Source organism: Canis lupus, chromosome 1, assembly GCF_003254725.2.
Source record: "Canis lupus dingo isolate Sandy chromosome 1, ASM325472v2, whole genome shotgun sequence".
In the NCBI taxonomy this organism is placed as follows: domain Eukaryota; kingdom Metazoa; phylum Chordata; class Mammalia; order Carnivora; family Canidae; genus Canis; species Canis lupus.
Genome location: NC_064243.1, coordinates 39729487 through 39755532, shown reverse-complemented (window position 1 = coordinate 39755532; position 26046 = coordinate 39729487). Strand labels below are relative to the sequence as shown.

The 26046-nt window shown below is 39.1% G+C and overlaps 1 protein-coding gene across 2 annotated transcripts in view; it reads right to left on the bottom strand.

Annotated features, from left to right (window-relative positions):
* UST (uronyl 2-sulfotransferase) overlaps positions 1–26046 on the bottom strand; it is a 291863-nt gene that overhangs the window by 158794 nt on the left and 107023 nt on the right. For both annotated transcript variants that reach the window (XM_025422524.3, XM_025422523.3), the window contains exon 2: positions 21542–21585. In XM_025422524.3, coding sequence (XP_025278309.1) covers positions 21542–21585 — 44 coding nt within the window. The remainder of the gene's footprint in view (positions 1–21541; positions 21586–26046) is intronic.

Genomic DNA, 26046 nt, shown 5'->3' with positions numbered 1-26046 from the left:
TTTCTTTCAATCCATCCTCTCAAAAACCCTACCAAGTGGGGACTTCTGTCTCTATTACACAGATAAGGAAACTGAGGATAACATATATTCAGAAATCCATCCCAAATCACATAGTAAGAGTCAGCCTTAATCCGAAGTCAGGCTCACTGAGCTTTAGAAGCTGAGCACTCATGTACTACATTCTGATGGTGATCATGCTAACAATGTCGCTCCTTGCTGTCCATCTGATACCTCAACAAATTTTGAAATTTTAGAAACATCTACTGGATAACCCTCAAAAATTATCTGTTCAGTGAAGAAATGACAAGCCCAGATCAGTTTATTTTTTCTATTCTGATACTTTTACCCATGATGCAGTTAAATTACAGCACAGAATCAAGGGACCTGAGATTCTCATAATACTATACTCGGCACATTTCCCTATATGCCCTGACACACATCTTCAGTGGGATATTTATTTTGGCCAAAATAAGGTGGGGCATCTGGTTTCAAAAAAAAAGAAGGAAAAATAAGAAAGGAATCAAAGTCAGGGGAAAAAGTAAATGCAGGCAAGAATCATCCTCTTTTCAGGCCACCTCTGATTATCAGTTCTATGGCACCATGCTAAGCTAGCAGTGTGTCGTGGAATCATGCTGGATATAGCTTACACAACTGACAAGCTTGTTTTGGATACCTCTGACTGCTAGATGAAAGGATCCCTCCTGATACATATAATTAGTACATATCCATTGAGCCATAAGAGATGTATTAAAAACATGCTCCATGTCCTTAAGGAATTACAATATACTTGGGGAGATAAAAATATATACATACAGGTGACATTTCAAAGTATAATGATGTGTGCCAACTACTGTCATAGGAAAGTATTATAAGATCCTAGGTAACATTTTTAGAGCTTTATAGTTTTGCACACAATGATCTCTGACAGGAGTTCAAAGCTATCATCTTCTCTGTGGAGGAAAGGGAGTCCTTATGATCTATATTCCTCAAGGACAAAACTAAGCTAGTGGCAAGAAATAGTGCTCTCAAGGTATGGTACAAAGTTTTTAATGATCTTTTCCACTTGGAGTCCTTTCTTAATCTCTTCCTGTTGTTAGCCTGTTTCACATTGCTCACTTTGCTCTTAGGTCCCATATACCTAGTGTAATAGTAAATGGTCCCCAATTTTCCCTTACTGGGGTGGAAAAACCAAGAGGGAGTCTGGGTATGGCTACAGGGAGTCCAGCTGGTTCTGCTCTGCTCTGGGTCTTAGGAAGAGATAGTGACCATCCTGCATCTTGTTACCTCCAGAGGTAGTAAAAGTTCAAGATCAAGATGAGAGTGTGAACCTGGAAGAGAACTGTCAGGATGTCATTTAGCCTACCTTTCACTGGGTTTGGGGGCAAAAGGAACCCTGTAGCTCCACACTGGGGTTCACTGGCAGAGCATCGTCTCAGGGAACCCAGGAAGGAGAGGCAGCTCCCTGAGGACTCAGAGGTTCAGAATGCAGGAAACAGGCCATCCCCATCTTTACCCATCAGCGACACAGCCTTACAGATCCAAAATCCACTTTTACAAACATTTCTTGAATTCTTTTTCACAAAGATGAGAATGTGAAGAATACAGGGAAATCACTAATTAATGTTTTTCATTTTATAAATGTTTGATAAACAAAACTCAAGAAACATAGTTGGCTTTTGTCAGGTCTAAGAACTAGTAAGAGTTAAAGCCTGGGCTAGCCCCAGGATATTCAAACTCCTCGTTCTGAAGTCTTCACACACTTGAGCTACCAGCTAAGGCAGCCACAGAAGGTGCGGGATTCGGGCAGAGCCCTACAAGATGGGTAATTTGAACAGCAGCAATTCAACGAATGACTCTGGAGATAAACATCAGTAGTGACTAAATTGTAAAGAAGAGTCAATGATTAACAATATTCTGGTTGGGGAAAAAGGGAATGTTCATTTTCTATCATATATAAAACAAGAATAATCTTACTGGATTTAAGAATATCAACTCAGGGATCCCTGGGTGGCGCAGCAGTTTGGCGCCTGCCTTTGGCCCAGGGCGCGATCCTGGAGACCCGGGATCGAATCCCACATCGGGCTCCCGGTGCATGGAGCCTGCTTCTCCCTCTGCCTGTGTCTCTGCCCCTCTCTCTCTCTCTGTGACTATCATAAATAAATAAAAAAAAAAAAAAAAAAAAGAATATCAACTCAGAAACATTAGGCTGTCCCTCACAACAATCTTGTTTTCTTCCTTATCTATTGTGGATTTGTCATTCATGAATATATATAAACTTTTATGTGGAATGATTTATAATTTTGGCCTGCCCTGTCATTTGGGCAAATGAAGTCCAGTAGTTTACTACCAGCTGTAAGAAGCAGAATATCCTTCATTTTGTTTTTGATATACCTTATTTAAGATTTGAGGGACATTGTATCTATTTATTTCAGACCAGATATATGCTTAGGGCCTTGGTGAACAGTTTTGTGTTCTCCTCAAACACACTGTCTCTGGTTTTATAGACTTTGATAATTTTCCTGAGCCAATGTCTTTCCTGGCAAGAACTGTAATCAATTTAGTCTTTTCTTCCACCTTCCAAGAGCATTCTAGTTGTTACATTCTGGATGTTCTCCAGCACAATTAGGCCTCTTTTGATCATCGTCGGCTAAAACTGCATATAATCTTTCAGGTGTGGATGAATCCCAGCTTCCACTAGGTACTGTTATGTCCTCTGCTGGAGGATATTCAGTGTCTTGATAGCCTCTTTGGGCTGCAGTATTACACTGGGCAGGAGCTCGAAGGTGAGAGCTTACAAAGACACCAGGCTTGGTAGGTAGTCCTGTGGTTGAGTACTATTCTTACCCGCCCATCTACCCCCAAAAAAAGACAAAAGAAAAAAAGAAAGGAAAGCAAGACAAGATCAGAGTCACCTACAAACTCAGAGCTTTCTAAACATTTCTTCCGGGTCACCACTAAAGATGTCGAAATAAATTGAACATTGATAAAAAGTGCCCATTTCCACTTCCCAAGCTGTCTGCCCCCATTAATTTTAAAACTGAAAGTAAATTAAATTAAATCAATTCAAAACATGTTTCTAAGTGCAAGATCACTTTGTGCAACACACAAAGGAAACATGATTCTCTCAAATAATTGTATGCTTTTAGAAAAGTAGCAATATTTTTTAAGCATGATAAAGAATATCTATCTTAAACTAAGTAGCAAAATTACACTTAGTAATAAAACACTTGTAGCATTATCATTAAAACTTCAAGCAAAACAAAGATGCTGTCTATATATCCATTCATTCATTTCACAAGTATTTATTAAGTGCTACTATGTGCCAGGTATACCTGTTCTAAATGTGGGTGACAGGGTGAGAATTAAAACAACACTCCCCCACAATGAACTTCACATTATTTAGTATTATCCTAGATAATGCTATTAAACTTGAAACAGGGTTAGACGGGGGATAAAATGGATATTGTTCAATAATATGATTCCCTATTAAGGAAAAGAAAAAGAAAGATTATTGAAATAGATAAGAAGCTGAGTAACATGAATATGTGTAATGCACAAAATCAATAATTTCTAATACTATAATAATCTAGGTAAAACATAGTGGAAAAATTCTGTTCAGAATAGCAACCAAAAAATAATAAAATATCTAGGAATCACCTTTGGTAAGAAATGTAAAAGGCCCCATTTGGAACCAAAGAGTGCTCCAATAAACAACATTTAGAGAACAGTAACAACAGCAAAAAGGCTCTTGGAAATTAGAAACATGAAAACAATGAGGAAGAAACTCGACAGAAAGGTTGGAAAACAAAGTTGAAAAACTTTTCCAGATAATAGAGCAAAAAGTGAAAGAAAAGAAATATAAGAGGAACAAAGATCACACAGACAACTATATTTGGAAGTTCAACATCCAAATGAAGAGTTCCAGAAGGACAGAAAGAGAAAATACAGAAGAATAAGTCATCAGGGAAGGTCAAGCAAATATCCCAGAATAAGATATTAGTTTCCAGATCAAGAAGTCTGCTGAGTGTCCAGAATCGGATCTGAAAATTGGCACACAGTAGACACAAAATTATACAATCTGAGAAAATGAGGAATAAAAAGCTTTCATAGAGATAGACGGTTTTTTTTTAAAGATATTATTTATTTATTCATGAGAGACAGAGAGAGAGAGAGAGAGAGAGATGGAGACATAGGCAGAGGCAGAAGCAGGCTCCCTGCAGGGAGTCTGATGTGGAACTCGATACCAGGACCCTGGGATCACGACCTGGGCCAAAGGCAGACACTCAACCACTGAGCCACCCAGGTGCCCTGATTCAATTTTCATATATAAAGTCAAGAATTAAGGGACACCTGGGTGGCTCAGTGGTTGAGCACCTGCCTTTGGCCCAGGGCATGATCTTGGAGTCCCGGGATGGAGTCCCACATCGGGCTCCCTGCATGGAGCCTGCTTCTCCCTCTGCCTGTGTCTCTGCCTCTCTCTCTCTGTGTGTCTCTCATGAATAAATAAATAAAATCTTTAAAAAAGAAAAGAATTAGTCTTCTCAACAGAAATACAAAAAGCTATAGTAAAATGGAGAAAGACCAACCTTCTGGAGGGAAATTCTTTTGTGGCAGAGACATCTGATTCTCAGAGTACCGAAGTGCTCAATGTCCCAGCTTCCTGTGGTTGAGCAGGGCCTTCTGACCAGTTCTAGCCAACTGGGTGCTCACAGAAGTGACACGTGTCACCCCTCTAGCTCCTTTCTGCCCTGCCACAGTAACACAAAGGTCCTGTGTTGAGATGGTGAAGCCACAAGATGGATGCAGCCAGGATGTGGAACAAGCTTCTGAAAGAAAACAGCCACTGGACCCACTGAGGGTCTTATGTAAGCAAGATATAAACTAATGTGGGAAGCCATTGAGATTTTGTGTCACCCTAGGGTATCCTGATTAATATAGATTTCCAATCCAGAATTTTACATCCTGTCAAATGATTAGTCAAAGTGAGAATAGCCATCTTCAGAAATGTATCATTTGAGCTAATTTCCAGACCATGTACCTTTTCTCAAGAAGCTGCTAGAGACCAAGGAAAGAGCAAGATGTATTTAGACGGCAAAATAATGTGTGCCCAGGATGACCAAGTCCTAACTTCTAGAATCTGTGAATGCATTTCCCTACATGCCCAAGGGATCTGGAGATGGGGAGATTATCCTGGATTATTCAGGTGCACACAACATCATCACAAGGATCTTCATGAGGAGAAGAGAAAGAGGCCATGGGTCAAAGAATGCAGGCAGCCTTTGGAAACTAGAAAAGGCAAAGCAAGCTCTCAAAGAACTTCCAGCAGAAACATAGCCTGGCCGACTCCTTGATCTTAGCCCACTGACACCCATTTCAGACTTCCATAAAATAATAAATTTGAGTTGTTTGAAGCCACCAGGCTTGTGATCATTGGTTACAGCAGCAGTAGGAAGCTAATGCAACATGGGGTGAGGGAAGTGGGAGCAAACACAGAAGGGGCCACTCCCAGACACATCTGAGCTGGAGGCCGAGCTCAGGCTGGAACTGGTGAGAAGACCCAGGAGAGACCTCAGCAACTGGATGTGGACAGATCCCTAATGCGGTTGGAGGTGCTGGGATTTACACCACTGGAATAAAGTTTCACGATGACTTGGATGTCAGGGAAAAGTGTGAAAATCAATTCACGAAATAAGACAATTATTTGTTACAAAAAAACCCAAAAAGCTGAGTAGGAAGAAAAACATCATAATGGCCCCGTTGCCCCTATTATTTGCCTGGTGTCAGCCGTAAAAACACTAAGCCCTGGGGCGGCCCAAATGACACAACCTGGTTTGGGGGGGGGGGCGCTGAAGAGGGTAGTGCTGGGAGTGGGGGGCGGCACGCTGCCATAAAAGCACTAAATCCTCCTGTTCCAACAGAAGGATGTCAACAGACAAGGCCTAAGGCTGAACAAAACTGAGAAGCAGCAAAAGCCTGTTATTCGGAGATGTGAAAGCTGATCCTAAAGATTGGCAGAAAGAGCATAAAGTAATTGTTTCTGAACAGCAGAAAATAATGGGGAGGGTGTAGTTAGGGGTCACTTTCTCACAAGCTAATGAGCCATTTGGTGCTTTAAACTGCACTATGTTTATGCATGACTTTGATTAAACATAAAAAGTACATACAAGGACTGGCAAAATATTTGCAACAAATGATACATAAGGCTTTCATATTCTTAATGTACAATAAAGATTGGGCCGGATTGTGAAAAATGCTTTGTTATGGTTGTCTCTGAGTGGTGGCATAATGTGTGATTATTTTTTCTGGTTGCTAATTTTCTGAACTTTCCAAATCAAAACAGAAGTATGCATAATTTCTAAGACAAAAAGAATTGATCAGATGGTCAAGGAAGAAATAAAACAAACAAAAAGAATTAGGTAACTATATTAGAAGCTACTAAAATGTTTAAGTTACTACAACTTTGAAAACCCTCAGGCAGTTGTTACCCTGCCAAAAAAAATGGTGGCACGAGTTTTCTTAATTTACTAAAGCAGTTTCTTGATTAAATATGCTTTCCAACAACAATTTGCAATTTAAAAATTTCATGCTTCATTTAAAGCACTTTATTTTTGTTAAAGGCAGCCCAAACCTGACAACGTATTAAGTCTGTGATTTTAACTGGTGCCAGTTTGGATAAGGTTTGAAAAATATCTTATCAGTGATAACTGGCCCGTGGGCTTTGGGGAGTAGGGTGAGGAAGATGCTAAAAGAACAATTACATAAACCACATATTTTTAGACCTGTGGCTTCACAGAATTTTTTTAATTAAAAAAAAAAAGACAGAAGTGGAAGATATGCTTAATAGTACTAACCATTTGAGTAAGAAATGGATTCATTATGTTCTTCTTGGGAAAGAGTGAACACATTACATGCTCATAAAACTGATAAATTTAGAAGTACTGTTTCTGAACTTGGACACAGATTTCTGTGGAAAGTTGAAATCTCAGGAGGCCATTGGCTGGCCAAAGACTTCCATGCTAATGGTTAAGAGCTGTGATGAGTTCAACGGAAGCATGAAGGAAGAATACAGGTGACTTCAGGATAAGAAACAATACCTATTATGTAAGACTGATTTGTTCCCCTTTGGTAGATTCTTTTTTTTTTTTTTCCCTTCTAATCTTCTAAGCTATTAATTATCCATCTCAAATAAAATACCTAAATATAAAGTTCTTTAGCATACCCACTGAACTCAGATGCTCTTAGAGTTATTTAAAAATAAAATATTCAAGTCATAAATTTTCCTATCATTTGCAATGATCAAAAAAAAAAATGAGAGGGTGGAAGGGACTCCTTCAAGGTCATGCTCATTTGAGTGAAACTGATTCCTAACTCCCAGCCTCATTCTGTTCTGCTAGTTCTTTCTCTAAACCTAATATATTTATCATGAATCATTAAACACAAGCCTATTACCCAGTGCAATTGATTCATCCATAAAATGAAAAGCGACTTCGCTTTTGTAGTGTTTTTTTAAAAAGGACTTTGGATAAAGTCAGGTGTGGACACAGAGAACAATACAGGCTTCAGAAAAGCTAAATGCCAAAGGTCGTGGAAGGCTTCGCTTACTGTTTGTTCCAAACTAGCCCAGGGAAGAAATGGAGTAACCACAGAACCTGAAAGTTCTTACACTGGTATCTGGTATGCCACCTGACATGCAATTAATTGCTTTTAAAAATCCAAAGAAAGTACAGTTGGGGGGGTTGGGAGCAAGTCCTACTCTAAGTAATAGCAAGCTGAGTTATCGCAATCTGTGAAAGGCTGTGTATAAACAATACCTAGAGTACAAAAGACCCACTGCTGGGTGCTTACTTGTATCTGGCACACTAAGTGCTTTCTTTAAACTCACAACTCTATGAGGTGGATGGAATTTACAAATATAAAACTGAACTCAAAGAGATGAAGTGTTTATTCTAGGGTAACTAGCTCTAAATAGCTAGGATTTGAACTGAAGTCTGACTCCAAAATCCATGCTCCTCAGACTCTTAGCCAGCAAGAGCAAAAACGAAAAGTTGGAATAAAGAATCTGGCAAATTAAGAGTAACATGTTTTAAATCTAAGGGGTGGACACATTGGGTAGGTTGCCTATACGTCTTACTGGTCTCACTAATTTTTTGTCTTTGGAATATTTCATAATTAAAAGATAATGCTAAAGAAGCTTCATTGGATAAAAAGAAGATGATCTCAACTTCTTAAGAATGCCATTTTTCCCCTCCAAAGAAAATCAGACTATGTGCATCTGAGGTTATTTACAATAGGATGAAATGGAGCTATACATCTAGAAGGCCCTCTTATCAGCAGCAATGGCTTCAGGGATTGTTGTCAAATTGGAAGCAGCTAGACAAGGTGGGTCAAGCACACACCCAAGTCTGTGTCAGAGATTTATTTGCTTCTTGCAGATCCTAACAGACAAGAGGAAAACAAGATGGATGGCCAGGACTATATGCTCAAAAATAGGTTCTGAGGGAGAGAAATGAGAAATTACTTTTCCTCTTTGAATCTCAGGACTACTCTTCCAAGTAAAAGGTGTTTTTGACCAAGGGAGACTGTGTACATACATAAAACTCAGCAATCCTGCCCTCAGGGAAACTCTCCAAGTTGATGGTACTTGGCAAAGATACATGAAAGTAAATATACTTCCGGTATCTTCCAGAAGTCACTTACCTATTATAATTAGTAGACATGTGGGTTTTCCTCTTTAGGCTCCAAACAAGGACTGTAAACCATGGTTTCTTTACTAGAGAAGATTAGAACATCTCCTTTCAGCTAACATCAGTAAGAATTTATTGATACGAAAAAGACAGAAACAAACATGTAGTCTTTCTTAGGGACTCAGTAGTAGGGGTTGTTAAATGGCAGGCAGAGAAATCTCCTATAAAAATAGACATATTTTTTTAAAGGGCAACAGACTTCTTTACTGTTTTTTTCCGTTGCTCTAATAGCCCCTGGTTCTACAAGAATAGGAAGTTTCCTTTCAAATAACTTTCTCTCACATGGATTTTCACTGACATTCTTTCCAAAGAAAACACAACATATTTTTATACATTAAAACCATGATTTGAACAGTTGAAATGAATTTACAATGGAAGAAACTGGAGAGAATATTGGATAGAATTATTATTGGATATTATATTACTATTAATATGATACTGTTTTATATATTATATATTGGATATATTATGTAATATATATATTTTCTTGGATATAATATTGGATAATAATAAAGTAGTTGCAGACATGAGAATCATGAAGAGGAAAAAAACAATTACAAAGAAAACTGCAGAAGGAATTTTGGGGAAAAACTTGAGTAGTATTGAATGTTGAAAAAACTACAAACATGCACTGAAATTATCCTAATGACAGACTTCTAAGGATGGTTTCAATGTTTGTTAAATCAAACCAAACAATGCTTAACAGGGCATAACATTCCATGCTATCCTGGTAATTGAAGATACTAAACTCTACCCAGTTAAATTGCTTTCTAGGGCTTTCAAAGTATCACAGACTAGGTGGCTTAAATCAAGAGAAATTCATTCTCTCACAGTTCAAGAGGCCAGAAGTTTGAAGTCAAAGTGTCAGTAGGGTTAGTTCCTTCATGGGGGGCTCAGAGGGACAATCTGCTCCATGCTTCTTTCCTGGAGTCTTGTGGTTGCCAGCAACCCTAGGTGCCCTTGGCTTGTGGCAGCGTAACTCCAATCTCTGCCTCCATCCTCACAGACCATTCTCCCTGTGTGTCTCTGTTTCTGTGTCCAAACTTCCCTCTTCTTATAGGGATATCAGTCATCCTGGATTTAGGGCCCATCCTCATCCACTACCATATCTTGACTATTATATCAGCAAAGAGCCTATTCCCACATAGGACTGCGTTCACAGATTCTGGTGGTCAGGACTTCAGCTTTGGGGGACCACAATTTAATCCATAACCCCATTCAGAATTGAATCTGTGACTTGTCACTCCTTTCCTACTATTCAATTTCTCTACTACACAATTATGTTGCCATGGTCACCATCTCCTACGCTATTGGTTTTTTTCTCTTTCCGCTTAAAGCCAAGCTTCTCAAAGCAGTACCTGTCTTCATCTTCCACTCACCACTCCTCAAACCTCAGTAGGGAGGCCTACCTCTTCTCAACCCCTCCATCCCAAACTCTTCGACCTGGGTAGGTCATCCTATGCAACCTTCAGGACTCTCACCTGCAGAAGTCAGGTGGAGTCTCCTGTGCTCATTCTATCACAGCATCTAGTGACCTACTTAATGTATCAGATCAGGCCTATATGAGATGCTCGCTTGTCCTTCCCACTATAGTCTCAGATCCTTGAGGGAAGGTTCTATGCCTTCTGCAGTCTTACAGCCCAGCACAGAGCCCAACACAAATTTAGTGGATGAATAATGCTTGAATGGTTGTATGTATAGGGTCATTTACACTCAAGATTATCTCTATCACAGAACTTTATGCTCCCATAGTTTTTTGATTCTTTGAAACCTTGAGATGCAAGTAGATTGTAAAGTATTAGATGGCAGAAATTATCTTCAACTATTTTTTGTCTTCCTGATCCCTTACATAAAGTAGGCACTCAAAAATTAATTGATATTAAAGGGAAATTAGCTTCTGGGTGGGTTGGGAGGTAAAAAAGGACTAACCTTTACTGTGCAATTGTTCACTGCCAGACACCACTAGGTATTATACAAATGTCATTTCAATTAACATCACTAGTTCTCATTCATTTGAAGATTGCTTGCTCAGCATAAAAAATTGTATAACCTCTTCTAATGAAACAATTTTTAAATAGAATTTTGAGTACTAATACTGGCTAGCACATTATTTTATATTAAAAGATAGTATGTAAGTATTATCTTATCTATCAAAATACTTTTATATACAAATGCAATGCAGGCATCAGCAATACATCATAACCTTCTGTATTACCACGACCCACTATGCCCAATTTTAGTTTTTTAGGTTTGGGGTTTTTTTTTTTTGAATGGTTCTAACTATCTGTATTAACATTTCTCTCTTTTTAAAGACTTCATGGATTTATTTAAGAGAGAGAGCAAGCGAGCAGGGGGAGGAACAGAGGGAGAAGCACAAGCAGGTTCTATGCTGAGTGCTGAGCCTGTTGTGGGGCTCAATCTTGCAACCCTGAGATTATGACCTGAGCCCAGATCAGGAGTTGGATGCTTAACTGACTGTATCACCTTGGCACCCCTGTATATGAATATTTCTTGACTTCATTTTTTCTTAGAATGTTCCCAGGAAAATATACATTATTTTTCAATAAAGAGAATAAAACTCATTCTTCCTGCAGTTATTGTCAAATAGGTCCATATTATTATAATTATATAATCATAATTATAATAAGAGATATAATATAATTACTATATAATAGAGTCTACCAGCCTCTTTAAAAAATTTAAGATCCACTATGGGATCTTAATGATCTTATTTTTTCTCTATCTTTAGACACTGCTTTTTCACCATCCTAGAATAATTACCTACCAATTATGCATCAATTATTCTCAAATATGCTTTAAAAAGACTAAAGTAGTAGAAAAATGGAAGAATGATGGAATGGCTTTAACTACACTGCTGTTTAGTGATTACCAGAATGTTCTATTCTGTGCTGCCCAATACAGTAGCCACTAGCCACATATACCTGCAAAGAGTTTGACATGTAGTTAGCACAAGTGAGAAACTGAATTTTTAAAAATTTTTAATTAATTTAATTTAAATAGCAACATGAGCCTAATGGCTACTGTCCTGAACAGGGTAGGCCAAGAAGAGTAATCCACTGGGGAAATACATCATCATTACTGCATTGCCCTTTATATTTTACTGTGTTGCCCAAGAATTTCATCATCTTTCCAAAAGATAGAAGACTGAAGACACCATCTTTGTAGTTTGCTTTTAATTTTCATTAGAGTGGAAAGTTTAAAATCTTTATTCCTTCCTATAATGACAAAGAGAAGAAAACAGAGACAGGTTTCACAAACATTGGAGGAACCAGAGATGAATGCTAGAGTTAGACAGCAGCACTCGAGACTCTAAGGATGATGATGATATTGATCATGAAAGGGAAACAGGAGACTCTGAGCCTTCAGATGATGATATCTGGATTAATTCTCTCAAATTCAATAGTTGATGAGGGAACAATATATTTCTAAGGATAAATTTTATATTTAAAATTTTTTTTAAATTAATTACATACATACATACATATATATGTATATATGTGTGTGTGTGTATATATATATATACTATATACTATATACTACATATATAGTGTTCTCATGCAGTTAGCCATCAAGAGGAAGGACTTTGTCAAACAATATTTTGCAACAAGAACCTGGACCATCCCATTTAGCTAAATGAATGTGGGACAGTGTTCTTTCACCCTTTATGATAGTTGTACACCAAAATGTATTATATATGCAGTTTGTAAATGGATAAATGCTGAAGGTAGGTATGCATACAAAAGTGACTAGAAAAAAAGGATAAGGTAGAAATTAAATATCACTGGATTATAAAATAATGTCTAAAGGGTCCATTGGGCTCAGATAGTAAATGGTGAGGACTATTTTTTTTCTGGTATACTGAGAGTTAAAACCTTTTATTTATTAGTTAGGCTACCAAATAACTACATGAAAGAGTACAATTCTAGAAATAAGTCTAAAAATTATCATATTTCTACTTAAACAGGTAATCTTGAAATGGTTAGAATAGACCCTGGAGCTACATAGCCCTGGGTTAGAATCACAAGTTCAATACTTAGTGTGCATGACCTTGGCAAGTTATTCAGCCTCTCTATGAACTAGTTTCCCCATCTGCAAAATAAGGATTAAAAAATTACTTCCTCTCTTGGGAGTCAAAAAATACCTTGAGACAAATGATAATGGAAACATAACATTCCAAAATCTTTGGGACACAGCAAAAGCAGTTCTAAAGGGGAAGTTTATAGCAATACAGGCCTAACTTGAGAAATAAGAAAAATCTCAAATGAACAGTCTAACCTTAGCCATAAAGGAACTAGAAAAAGAAGACAGAGACCCAAATTAGTAGAAGTAAGAAGATAATAAAATTAGAGTGGAAATAGAGACTAAGAAAACTAAAAAAAAAAAAAAACAAAACAAAAAACAATAGAAAAGATCATTGAAAACTAAGAGCTGGTTCTTTGAATAGATAAACAAAATTTAAAAACCTTTAGCCAAACTCAACAAGAAAAAGGAGTGAACTCAAATAAATAAAATCAGAAATCAAAAAGGAGAAGTAACAATCAACACAGAGAAATACAAAGCAATGTCCACAATAGCCAAACTCCAGAAGGAGCTGAGGTGGCCTTCGACAGATAAATAGATAAAGAAGATGTGGTATATGGAATATTACTCAGCCATCAGAAAAGAGTAATAATCCCTACCATTTACATAGATGTGGATGGAACTGGAGGGTATTATGATAAGTGAAATAAGTCAATTGGAGAAAGACAATTATCATCTGGTTCCACTCATATGTGAAATATTAAGAAATAGTACAAGACAATTATCTGGTTCCACTCATATGTGGAATATTAAGAAATAGTGCAAGAATAGTGCAAGATACAAGAGAAGGAGGGGAAACCGGGGAAAAAATCAGAGAGGAAGACAAACCATGAGAGACTTTTAACTCTGGGAAACAAACTGAGAGTTGCTCAAGGGGATGTGGGTGGGGGGATAGGATACCTGGGTGATGAGCATTAAAAAGGAGGGCATGTGATGTGATGAGCACTGATAAATGATGAGTTATACAAAAATGATGAATTATTGAAAACTACGTCTGAAGCTAATTTTGTACTATACTTTGGCAAATTGAGTTTAAACAAAACAAGAAAGCCCCAAAGGATTATAAGAGACTACCATAAAAAAATTATATGCCATCAAATTGGACTTCAAAGAAACAGATAAATTCTTAAAACATACAGTCTTCCAAGACTGAATCAGAAAGAAATAGAAAATCTGAACAGACCAGTTACTAGTAATGAAATTGAGTCAGAAATCAAAAAACTCCCAACAAGCAAAAGTCCAAGAAAAGATGCTTCAAAAGTAAATTCTATCAAACATTTGAAGAGGAGTCAATACCTGTCTCAAACTACTCCAAAAAAATTGATGAAGAAGGAATGCTTCCAAACTTATTCTGTAGGGCAGCATTACGCTGATACCAAAACCAGACAAAGACACTACAAGAAAAAAATTACAGGCCAATAACCCTGATGAACATAGATGAAAATTCCTCAACAAAATATTAGCAAACCAAATTCGGCAACTTATTAAAAGGACCAAGTGATCACCATGATCAAGTGGGATTTATTCCACTCATGCAAGCATGGCTCAATATCTACAACTCAATCAATGGAATATACCACATTAACAAAAAGAAAAATAAAAATCATATGATCATTGCAATAGATGCAGAAAAAGCATTTGACAAAATTCAACATCTGTTCATGATAAAAACTCTCAACAAAGTGGGTATAGAGGGACACCACAACATAAAAAATGTATATATGACAAATTCACAACTAATATCATATTCAACATGAAAAGCTACAAGATTTTCCTCTAAGATCAGGAACAAGACAAGGTTGCCTACTATCACCAATTTTATTCAACACAGTATTGGAAGTCCTAGCCACAGCAATCAGACAAGGAAAAGACATAAAAGTTTAGCATCCAAATTGGTAAGGAGGAAGTCTCACTAAGTTTCACTATTTTCAGGTGACATGATAATATACATAGAAAGCTCCAAATCTCCAACAAAACACTACTAAAACTAATAAATTCAGTAAAGCTACAGGGTACAAATTACTATACAGAATGCTGTTATGTTTCTATATACTAAGAATGAACAAACAAAAAGAGAAATTAAAAAACAATTCCATTTACAATTATAGCAAAATAGTCAAATACAAAGGAATACAGTTAACCAAGGAGGTAAAAGACTTGTACTCTGAAAGTAAGGACATCAATGAATGAAACTGAAGATGAAAGAAATTGAAGGGAAAATATACTATGCTCATGGATTAGAAGAATTAATATTGTTAAAATGCCCACACTACCCAAAGCAATCCCTACCAAAATACCAAAAGAACTAGAACAAATAATCCTAAAATTTATGTAGAACCACAAAAGACCCTGAATAGCTAAAGTAATCTTGAGAAAGAACAAAGTGGAGGCATCATACTCCTGGATCTCAAACTATCCTATAAAACTATAGTAATCAAAACAGTATGGTACTGGCATAAAAACAGACACACAGATCAGTGAAATAGAATAGAGACCCCTGAAATAAACCCACTATTACATGGTCAGTTAATCTACAACACAGGAGACAAGAATACACATTGGAGAAAAGACATCTCTTCAATAAATTGTGCTGGGAAAACTGGACAGCTATATGCAAAAGAATAAAAGACCACTCTTTTACACCACACACAAAAATACACTCAAGATTGGATTAAAGACCTAAATATAAGACTTGAAACCATAGACTTCTAAAAGAAGACAAGAAGACATAGGAAGTAGATTCCCAGGCATTAGCATTAGCAATATTTTGGGGGGGGGGATTGTCTTCTCAGGCAAGGGCAGCAAAAGCAAAAATTAACTGGCACTATAACAAACTAAAAATCTTTTGCACGGCCAAAAAAGAAAAACCTCAATAAAATAAAAAGACAACCTAGTGAATGAGTGAAGATACTTACAAATGATATGTCTAATAAGGGGTTAATATCAAAAGCATATAGAGAACTCATACAACTCAACATCAAAGAAAGAAAGAAAGAAAGAAAGAAAGAAAGAAAGAAAGAAAGAAAGAAAGAAAGAAAGAAAAAAAGAAAGAAAGAAAGAAAGAAAAAAAGAAAGAAAAGAAAGAATCCAATTTAAAAATGGGCAGAGGGCTTGAATAGACATTTTCCAAAGAAGACATACAGATGGCCAACAGACATGAAAAAATGCTCAACATCACTAATCATCAGGGAAACACAAATCAAAGCCACTATACTGACTTCACACCAGTCAGAATGTCTAGTATCAAAAAGACAAGAAACAGCAAGTGTTGGTAAGGATGTGGAAACAAGGTAATATTTTTGCATTGTTGGTAGGAATATTAATTGGTGCAGCCACTACAGAAGACAGTATGTATGGACCCAAAAATTAAAATATAAATTATTAAAATATTAAAAATGGAAATATATGACCAGCAACCCCCCTCTGGGTATCTATTCAAAGAAAACAAAAACTAATTTGAAAAAGTATATGTACCCCTATGTTCATTGCAGCATTATTTACAATTATAGCATTGCAGCCAAGATATGGAAGCAACCTGTGTCCATATATAGATAAATAAGGAAGAGGTGATATATATGTGTACACACACACACACACACACTGGGATATTACTCAGCCATAAAAAAGAATAAAATCTTGATATGTGTGACAATATGGATGGATATAGAGGATATTATGCTAAGTGAAATAGGTCAGACAAAGACAGATACTATTTAATGCTACTTAGATGTAGAATCTAAAAACAAAATAATTAAACAAACAAAACAAAAACAGACTCTAAATACAGAGAATAAACTAGTACTTGCCAGAGGGAGAGGGTGGAGGCAAGGGTGAAATCAGTGAAGGGGATTAAGAAGTATAAACTTCCAGCTATAAAATAAATAAGTCATGGACATGTAAAATTCAGCAGAGAGAATATAAGTCAGTAATATTGTAATAACTCTCCATGGTGACAGAAGGTAACTACACTTATGGTGAGCATTGCATAACATATATACATTCAAATCACCAGACTGTACATCTGAAACTAATATAATATTGTATGCCAACTATACTTCAATTTAAAAAATGACTTCTTCTTTCATGAGGTTTTACTGAGACTAAACTCCCATGCAAAGTGCTTAGTAGAGTGCTTGCCACATAGGAAATGACAGACATCTGCTATGGATAGTGGTTTTATTTTCCTGGAGGTGCTTAGATCAGCTCTTCTTATCTATCAGGTTTGGGATGATGTTCACCCAACATAGGTGAAACAATTACTACATCCTGTTTGTTACCACCAGAATTGATCATTGCCATCACCAGCTGCCTGCCCGAGTCGGGGACCCATAGTCCAGGCCAAGTGAAGCAGGAGGAGAAGATGTCAATCTTCAGAGGTTAGGCTGCTGTGGGGCGTCAATGAAACTGCAGATGCTGCTGCAGAGGCCAGAGCACCACTGGCTCTCCAGCCCAACCCTCATCTTCTCTTGCATAAAGACTTTTTCTGGGATCCCTGGGTGGCGCAGCGGTTTAGCGCCTGCCTTTGGCCCAGGGCATGATCCTGGAGACCCGGGATCGAATCCCACGTCAGGCTCCCGGTGCATGGAGCCTGCTTCTTCCTCTGCCTATGTCTCTGCCTCTCTCTCTCTCTCTCTGTGTGACTATCATAAATAAATGAAAAAAAAATTAAAAAAAAAAGACTTTTCCCTTTCTTTCCCCCTTCCATTCCAATCCTTAGGTTGAGCAGGCATTACTTTAATGAACTCAAAAAATACACGAAAAAGCAAAAGAAAAGAGTAAAAATCTCTTAAAATCTCACCATCTAGAGAAAACATTATTATCTACCTAGGCTTTTCTCTGCACACACATTCCTATAAACACAACTTTATAAGAAGTGTGACCACACTATCTTGGCTGTTGTATGCCTGGTTTTGTTCTCAAGAATATCTTTCCAATTTATCCAATAGAGATTTACATGTTCATTCTTTGCAGGGCTCGAACCTTCAGCCATGTGTTCTATGTGCACACAAAATGGTAGTAAAATGTGGTTAACAAAAGAAAATATTAACATCTGCCTTTAAATAATGACTTCAACTTAAAAACTGAGGTGAGTTGAGAGGTTACAGTGGATTTTATAAACAAGTTAAAAAAAATCAGAGGCATTTGGGTTCTTTTTTATGAAAATACTGGCGAGAAGGAAGCCCTGGGCTCTGTGTGCTGTGTGGCACACACCCCATTCCCTAAATGGCTATTACTTGTGGAATGTGAAACTTGTGGAATGAACTTTTAATAAAATGAGAACTTGCCTGTAAACCTCAGAACATTTTCAGGGTTTAAAAACCTTATTTTATCTAGATCACAGCTCTTGCAGTCTTGGCATCCAAAGTTATTTCTGAATGTTAAACAAATATGAAAATGGTGGGTCTGCACTTGGTCTTGCTTTCCTGTGCCAGGCTGGGGGTTCATTCTAGAGGCCACACATGTGTGAGTCTGTCTCTTCTGGATGCCACCATGTCCCTGGAGACCTCAGCAGTCTATAGATCTAACTAACCAAGGTCCCACTTCAGGGGGACAATCAATGGACTTTTATCTGGAAGTCTGACTTTATCACTTCTGGGATTCATTTCTACCCTGGCAGAAGTAATAAGCATGGATGAAAAGATGTTAATGTACCAACATTATTTTTACTCACTTTTATATTCTTCTTATTTTGGCTACTGCTTAGAAAGTCAAAAGAGTGTTCTGCTACTCCACTCCTAGATAATGAAAATACAGTTATAGTAAAAGAATCTGTCTCATATAAACTTCTGCTGGTTGACGGAGATTATATTCACAGTTTCGAACTTGGAATAGAATTGATAAAAATAGATTTAGTCTGAAAGTGGTCTAAAATGATCTGCTATGACCTGATCGTTCCTGTGTGCCACAGGGAGCTCTGGCTGGGGATGGAGGAAGAGGGACAGGTGGAGACCAGACCACAGTGGTGGGAAAAGGCAGAGCCAGGGCAAGCTCCACAGGGGTAAGGGGAGAGAGTCCAGCAAACACAGAATCCAGGCACCAAGGATACTAGCAAAGAAACAGGCAGGCAGGATGGCCAACTCAGCAAGAACAAGGACTCGAGGCCCACTAAGGAAGTAGTCCCAATCAAGGGGAGAGAGTCCAGCAAACATAGAATCCAGGCACCAAGGATACTAGCAAAGAAACAGGCAGGCAAGATGGCCAACTCAGCAAGAAACTTGAGGCAGACTAAGGAGGTAGTCCCAAGTCAATCACCAAGGATTGAGTTCATAAAGGTAAGTTTAGATAAAGTAGGCCTGGGTTTCCTAACTAGATAAAACCCCATTTATCAAACCTGAAACCCAAAATAATGTCCCAACATGCCATTGAAAGAAACAGCTGATGGGTCCCAAAGAGCCACCCTGACTCCCTTTTCCTATAGAGCCGAGAGCATGGGGAGGGTTCACCTCTTCCCACTTGGGAGAGTACGGTTAGTGATGCAGGAACCTAGCAGGCCACCCATACCATTCTTCTCCCCCACCCACACTCATTCTTTCTCCCAGGCAGATTACCAACCAAGGAAAATTTGTTTTCACTGTAAGAAGAGTTACAATAGCAAGTCATCATTATATTAATAAATAGTCATGGGGTGCCTGGGTGGCTCAGTCGGTTAATTTGCCTTCAGCTCAGGTCCTGATCTTAGGGTCCTGGGATGGAGCCCCCCGTCGGGCTCCCTGCTCAGTGGGAAGTCTGCTTTTACCTCTCCCTCTACCCCTTCCCTGCTTGTGCTCTTTTTCTCTTTCAAATGAATAAATAAAATATTTTAAAAAGTAAGAAGCCTTTTTATAGTAAGCCATACCACTCTCTTTAGGCTAGCAGAAAAAAAAAAAAACAGAAAATGTCCAGAGATATTGTTTTCTTTACATTAATGGCCTTTAAAGCAGTGTTTCACAAACATGATCCCGAGATCAGCACCATCAAAATCACTTGGGAGCTTGTTAAAAATGCAAGTTCTCAGGTCCTACCCTCTGCCTACAGAATCAGACTCTCAGGGGTCTGGGCCCAGTAATCCATGTTTCAATAAGACACCAGGAAACCCTGATACAAGCTCAAGCTTGAGAACAGTGGCTGAGTGGAAGGAACCTGGGCTGGGAGCCAGGAGACCTAATTCAGATTCCAGCTCTGGATTCCATGGTCCAATTGAGTGAAATTTAATGAATAGTCACAATGTGCTACTGCAAGGATGTGAGGATGCCAAGATGAGCTAGACACGGTTCTTATCCTTGGACGGTATCTAACCTCCACATTCCTTTGCTCCTTCAGGGTAGGGGTGATTTTGTTCTGTTGTTCCCGTTTGGTTTCATATTTGTATTCCTGGTGCCCACAGCATGACAAGCACCCATTATATATGCAGTGAGCCAAGTGGTAGAGCCGGTCACAACTGTGAAAAATACTACTGGACCATTCATCAATAATCTTAATGTTCCTCCAGTCTAGTTAACACAAGCCACTGTTTATTTAATACTTACTGCATGCCAGGTGCTGAATATTATGTATCAGCTCATTCGATCCTTTTAGATGTCCTATACTGTGGGTAGTGTTGCTAATCCCACTTTGCAAATCAGAAAACTGATGCTTATAATATTAAGCAATTTGTCCAATGTCATACAATGAAAGTAGCAGAGCTGGTGATGCACCCAGAAAAACCTTATTCCAAAGCTCATAGTCTTAAAAATAGTAGAGTACTTCTTCAAATCCCATAAGCTCAAAAACTGACTTTGGGGTAAACTTCCCGGCTCTAAGGTTAGTGGGTGATTACTCCTTACTAGGTACTTAAAACTGTCTTTTGCAGGTCATCATCTTAAGTGATCCAAAACTGTCTTTATTTTTCTCATTTTTTGGTATATTGACATTTGGCGTTCATTGAGTTCAAGAAAGTAAATAGTGGCGGAGAACCACACTAACGTGTCACTGGACTATTCTGACCCTTAAAAATCAGGCCAAAACTGCTTATAGGAAAACAAGTCACAGGCCAGGTCAGGGCACCCTTAAGAGGGCATTGAAAGAGAAGGCTGGTTCTAATGGGTTGAGCCTTGGATGGAGTATCCCAACTAAGGTGGGCCAGGGAGAAAGGGGCAGAGACAAATCTGGCCCCTAGACCCAGAGGTATCCAGAGGCCAGGTTGTAGGCATCAGATCATGCATCAGTATGGATGCAGAGAGGACAAATGGGGCAGCAAACAGGATGAAACTGCCAAAGATAGGGGATCCCTAGGTGGCTCAGCAGTTTAGCACCTGCCTTCGGCCTAGGGTGTGATCCTGGAGTCCCAGGATCGATTCCCACATCAGGGTCCCTGCATGGAGCCTGCTTCTCCCTCTGCCTGTGTCTCTGCCTCTCTCTCTCTCTCATGAATAAATAAAATCTTAAAAAAAAAAAAAAAAAAAAAAGAAACTGCCAAAGATCTGAAGTCAGCCTAAGGCTCTAATGCCTGGCACAGCTACAACTACGGATAAGATAATGGCCCTTCCTCCGTCACCACTTTGGCTATCTTCACATGCTTCCTTTTTCTCCTCCCTGTAAGTCAAAAATGAACTTGACATCTATCATCTACTATTTTCCTGTAAACAATTCAGGGCCGGGAGGGCTCTGGTTGGGGTTGTTGGAGGCTGTAGGAACTGAGAAAAGAAAAGGGGGATTTATATCATGAGCAAAGACCTTACCTTACTAGGAGGTGGTCCATGATCATCCAAGTATGTGGAATTTCCTAGAGAGAAAAAAAAGAAGAAAGTTGATGAATCAGTGGTTTTAAAACCAAAGTGAATTTAATGCAAACTCACTGAAAATAAGCATCCTACATATATCTCTATTTTGATAATTGTACCAAAGGAAAATAGGTAATTAATTGCCAGTTTGGTGGGATTTTGTTGATGTTACTGTGCTCAAACACAGCTGCAGCAGGTACAAACATGCATCACTATCCCTCACCCAGTCTCTGTTGAGTTTAGACCATGGTTCTCAAACCTCCATGTGCATCAAAATTACCTGGAGAGCTTGTTAAAACACAGATGGCCTGGGTCCAATCCCAGAGGTTCAGATTCAGTGTCTCTGAGAATTTGCATCTCACAAGCACCCAAGTGGTACTGATGCTGCAAGTCCTGGAACCAGACTTTGAGAACCACTACACTATTCTCCACTTTGTCTCGATTATTGACTTCCCTTGATCTTTTCAGTCTAACTTGCTTTGGAAGCTTGATCTGTCTTTACGAATAGCCACTTACTTGCTTGTGTGTTTTTCAGAGTGCATGATTATTGTTTCCTGATGAATAAAGACTCAGAGGGGTTAGGATGGAAACTAAAGGCCCCTGAGTTCCTTTTATATAGCAGGTACTCTGCTAAGTGCTTTCCAGGTTTTCATCTAATTCACATCTCCAGGGTGGATTATAATTATCCTTGCTTACAGAGGAGGAAACAGAAGCCTAGAAATCCAGTAATTTGCTCAGGGTCACGCCCCCTGTTAAACTGCAGAAAAGGCAGAAGACTGGTTTTTTGCAGAACATGCTTGGGCATCTGCTGAGCATCTGAAAAGCCTTCCTATGGGCTTTTGCAGAGCCCGGGTACTGACATCACAGTCCGAGCACTGACCCCACCACCCAGGCACCCACCTGGCAACACATTTGAGCCCATCAGGGGCAGGGATGTGTGTAGTCTATTCAAAGTCTCCCCTCCAAGGACATAATACTTATCAGTCAGGGGAAACCATCTTTGCAAAAAAGTGAAGACAACCAGCCTTTCTCACACAACATAAGGACAATATTGTAAACACAAGGCTACCAAGAGAACGGTAGCTTCAGGAATAAGGTAAATGTCCCAGTTGAAGTAGATGAAGGTGCTTTTTTTAGGAACTTGGAATTAAAAGAAGCAGGGAGCACCTGGCTGACTATCAGAAGAGCATGTGACTCTTGATCTCGAGGTCGGGAGTTCAAGCCCTAAGTTGGGTGTAGAGACTAAATATATAAATAAATAAATGTTTAAAAAAAAAAGGTTGAAGTAGAATTTAACACAGAGACAGTTCAAATGGGGAAACTTACCCAAACATAACAAATAAGTGGGTTTGGGCCTATAGGGCTTTTTTTCCTTCTTCCATCCTGGGGTATCAGGCATTCCTTTCACTTTGTAGTCTACTGATTTATCACCCACTTAATGTCCACAATGACTGTACCCTAATGGGCTAGCTGTCTATAGTAAAAGGACAACAGGCCCAATTTTTGTGTGTAAGACACATCAACACAAACACATGGCATGCTCTTGCTTGGGTTATTTTCAGGAAACCTTGACAGGTGAAAATGATTAACAATTTGTTTGATCTTAATTGTTGTGCTGCACTCCACTGAGAAGACACAGAAAGAGGAAGTGAGATCTATATCTGACTTAGTAAGGAGAATGTGTATGAAAGAATTCAGATAAACAACAGCCTAAGTCTAGAGAAATATCCAGAAGTATTCCTACCTAATGCAGTCAGTATACCTAGCTGCAGAAGGTTCTCATCACCTCATCCTGTGAATGTGTCCTCCCAGGAGGTATATGAGAAATTCCATCAAACGGCAGAGATGTTCTCCAGGTATCAAAGACAGCTCAAACAACTGTTTCTAAAACACTAGAAGTTTCCATAAGAAACAAAGTTCCTAAAAATGAATGACTTGAATGCCTGACTCCCTCAAACTCCGGAGTCAGCTACCCATTGACTCCTCAGTACCTCGGTGCGGGTGTGTCTACAGGCATCTCACAATTTGCCAATCCAAACACAACTCTTTATTTGCTGCAATTCTACCTCCCCTCCTCCTCCCCTGACCCAAATTGCCACCTCCCTATTTCTTATCTGGTCACACAACACATCCCTTCCCCTATGGGCTCCGAAGCCCAAGAATCATCTTTGATCCACCTCCTTCCCTTACCCCATCTGTACCAACCCAGTCACAAGTCCCAATGGCTCAGCCTTCAAAATGTTACTCAAATCTGACCACTTTCCACCAGCCCCTCTGGGCCATTTTGGAGAATTCTTCGAGTCTCTTCACTGATTACAAATTTCCTCCCCTCCCCAATTCAGCAATCAGGGGGATCTTATAACCTTATCCATCTGGCCATGTTAGCCCTCTGCTTAAAAATCTATTTCTCTAAGAACAAAATAGTCAACTCTTCATGATGGTCCCCCCCACATTCCCCAGGCCCTGTCCTCCAACCATGCCCACCGCCAACCACAATAGCCTTTTCTCAGCTCCACAACACATCAACCTGTTGTCACCTAGGGACCTTTTCAACTAGTTCTTTCCTCTGCCAGAAAGGCTCTTCCCCAATACCATCATTGAGGCTTGGCTAAAATATCCTTTCCTTTCTCCCCTGCTCCCTCCCCACTCCCTCATTCTTTCTTTCTGCAGAGAGAGGAACAGGGCCGACCAGTGTTGGCACATGTGCCACGGACCCTGTTGTTTTCTCCACCAGCAGTTCTGACTGCCCATCCATAGGTAGGTTTATTAGGACACAGAGGCTGTAAATGTTGGTGCTAATAACAGAGGTGCAGAAAGGGAAAAGATCCACAATTTTCTTTAGTTGGAGATGTCAAATTTTTGTTCTCCTAGGGTATAACTGTATTATTATCCGGTATATAGGTGGAGCTTTTCATCCTAGGATCTTATGCTTTCATAGTGTAAAGTAAACCAAACCATCAGAATCTTCAGACCTGAAGCTGGTAACTTACTGGCTGTGGAGATCAAAGAGGAGCCCTATATTCAAAGTGAGCCTCTCTGAACAGGCTCCCAGGCACTAGAGGAGCTTCTTGGAGCTCTGCCTAGTAGGGAATTCAATGGAAGGTGTCAAGGTGGGGAAGGATGTCAAACTAAAGCCCTCCAGATCTTTGGGCTTGGAGCTCAAAATGTAAATTTGGGAAGAAAAGGTAGAGGAGGGATGATGAAGGATCTAGAGTCAGGATTGAGGACACGTGCTTACCTGCCATCCACCTCTACTTGCCCTGGGAACCCCAGTTTTTGGTCCTGGGTGGCAGGACCCTATGAGGCAGTAGCTCTTATTTTTGGAGGCAAATAGAAGCCTGTCATTTCATTTCTTTCCAGAAAGTAACCTATATCTTCAAAGCTCTGACTCCAGCCTCCTTTTCATGTCTTGAGTCTTTTCATTCTATGACAAAGGCTTAGAACACAGAAAGTAGCTAGTATGTTTGCTAGCAGCACTAGTTGCACTACTAGCAGTACTCATGGTATGACTGGCAGCACTAGTAGCAGTGCAAACCCCTCCTTCCCAGTCTCACCATCCTCCCTCTTATTAGTTTTCAACCCTCCCTTGCCTGCCATGATTTTTAAGAATGTGGAGGTCAGACTCCAACCTTTGCAAGTCTGATTTAATTTGGGGACAAGTCATTGAGCAGTTAGTATATCCTAAAATTCTTCAGGTCATTCTAATGTCTTGCCAGGGTTGAGAATCCCTAAGCTATAAAACACAAACTAATGTCCTTCACAATTCAGGCTGAACTTCATTTTCCAGAAATAAAATCTAACAGCTCAAAAGAACTTATTAAACTCAGCAGCAAAGAAACAAATAATCCAATCATGAAATGGGCAAAAGACATGAACAGAAATTTCACAGAGGAAGACACAGACATGGCCAACAAGCACATGAGAAAATACTCCACATCACTGGCCATCAGGGAAATACAAATCAAAAGGACAATGAGATACCACCACACACCAGTGAGAATGGGGAAAATTAACAAGACAGGAAACCACAAATGTTGGAGAGGATGCGGAGAAAAGGGAACCCTCTTGCACTGTTGGTGGGAATGTGAACTGCTACAGCCACTCTGAAAAACTGTGTGGAGGTTCTCAAAGAGTTAACAATAGAGCTACTCTATGCCCCAGGAATTGCACTGCTGGGGATTTACCCCAAAGATACAGATGCAGTGAAAGACCAAGATACCTGCACCCCAATGTTTATAGCAGCAATGTGCACAATAGCTAAATTGTGGAAGAAGCCTTGGTGTCCATCAAAAGATGAATGGATAAAGAAGATGTGGTCTATGTATACAATGGAATATTCCTCAGCCATTAGAAACGATGAATATCCACCATTTGCTTCAACATGGATGGAACTGAAGGGTATTATGCTGAGTGAAACAAGTCAATTGGAGAAGGACAAACATTATATGGTCTCATTCATTTGG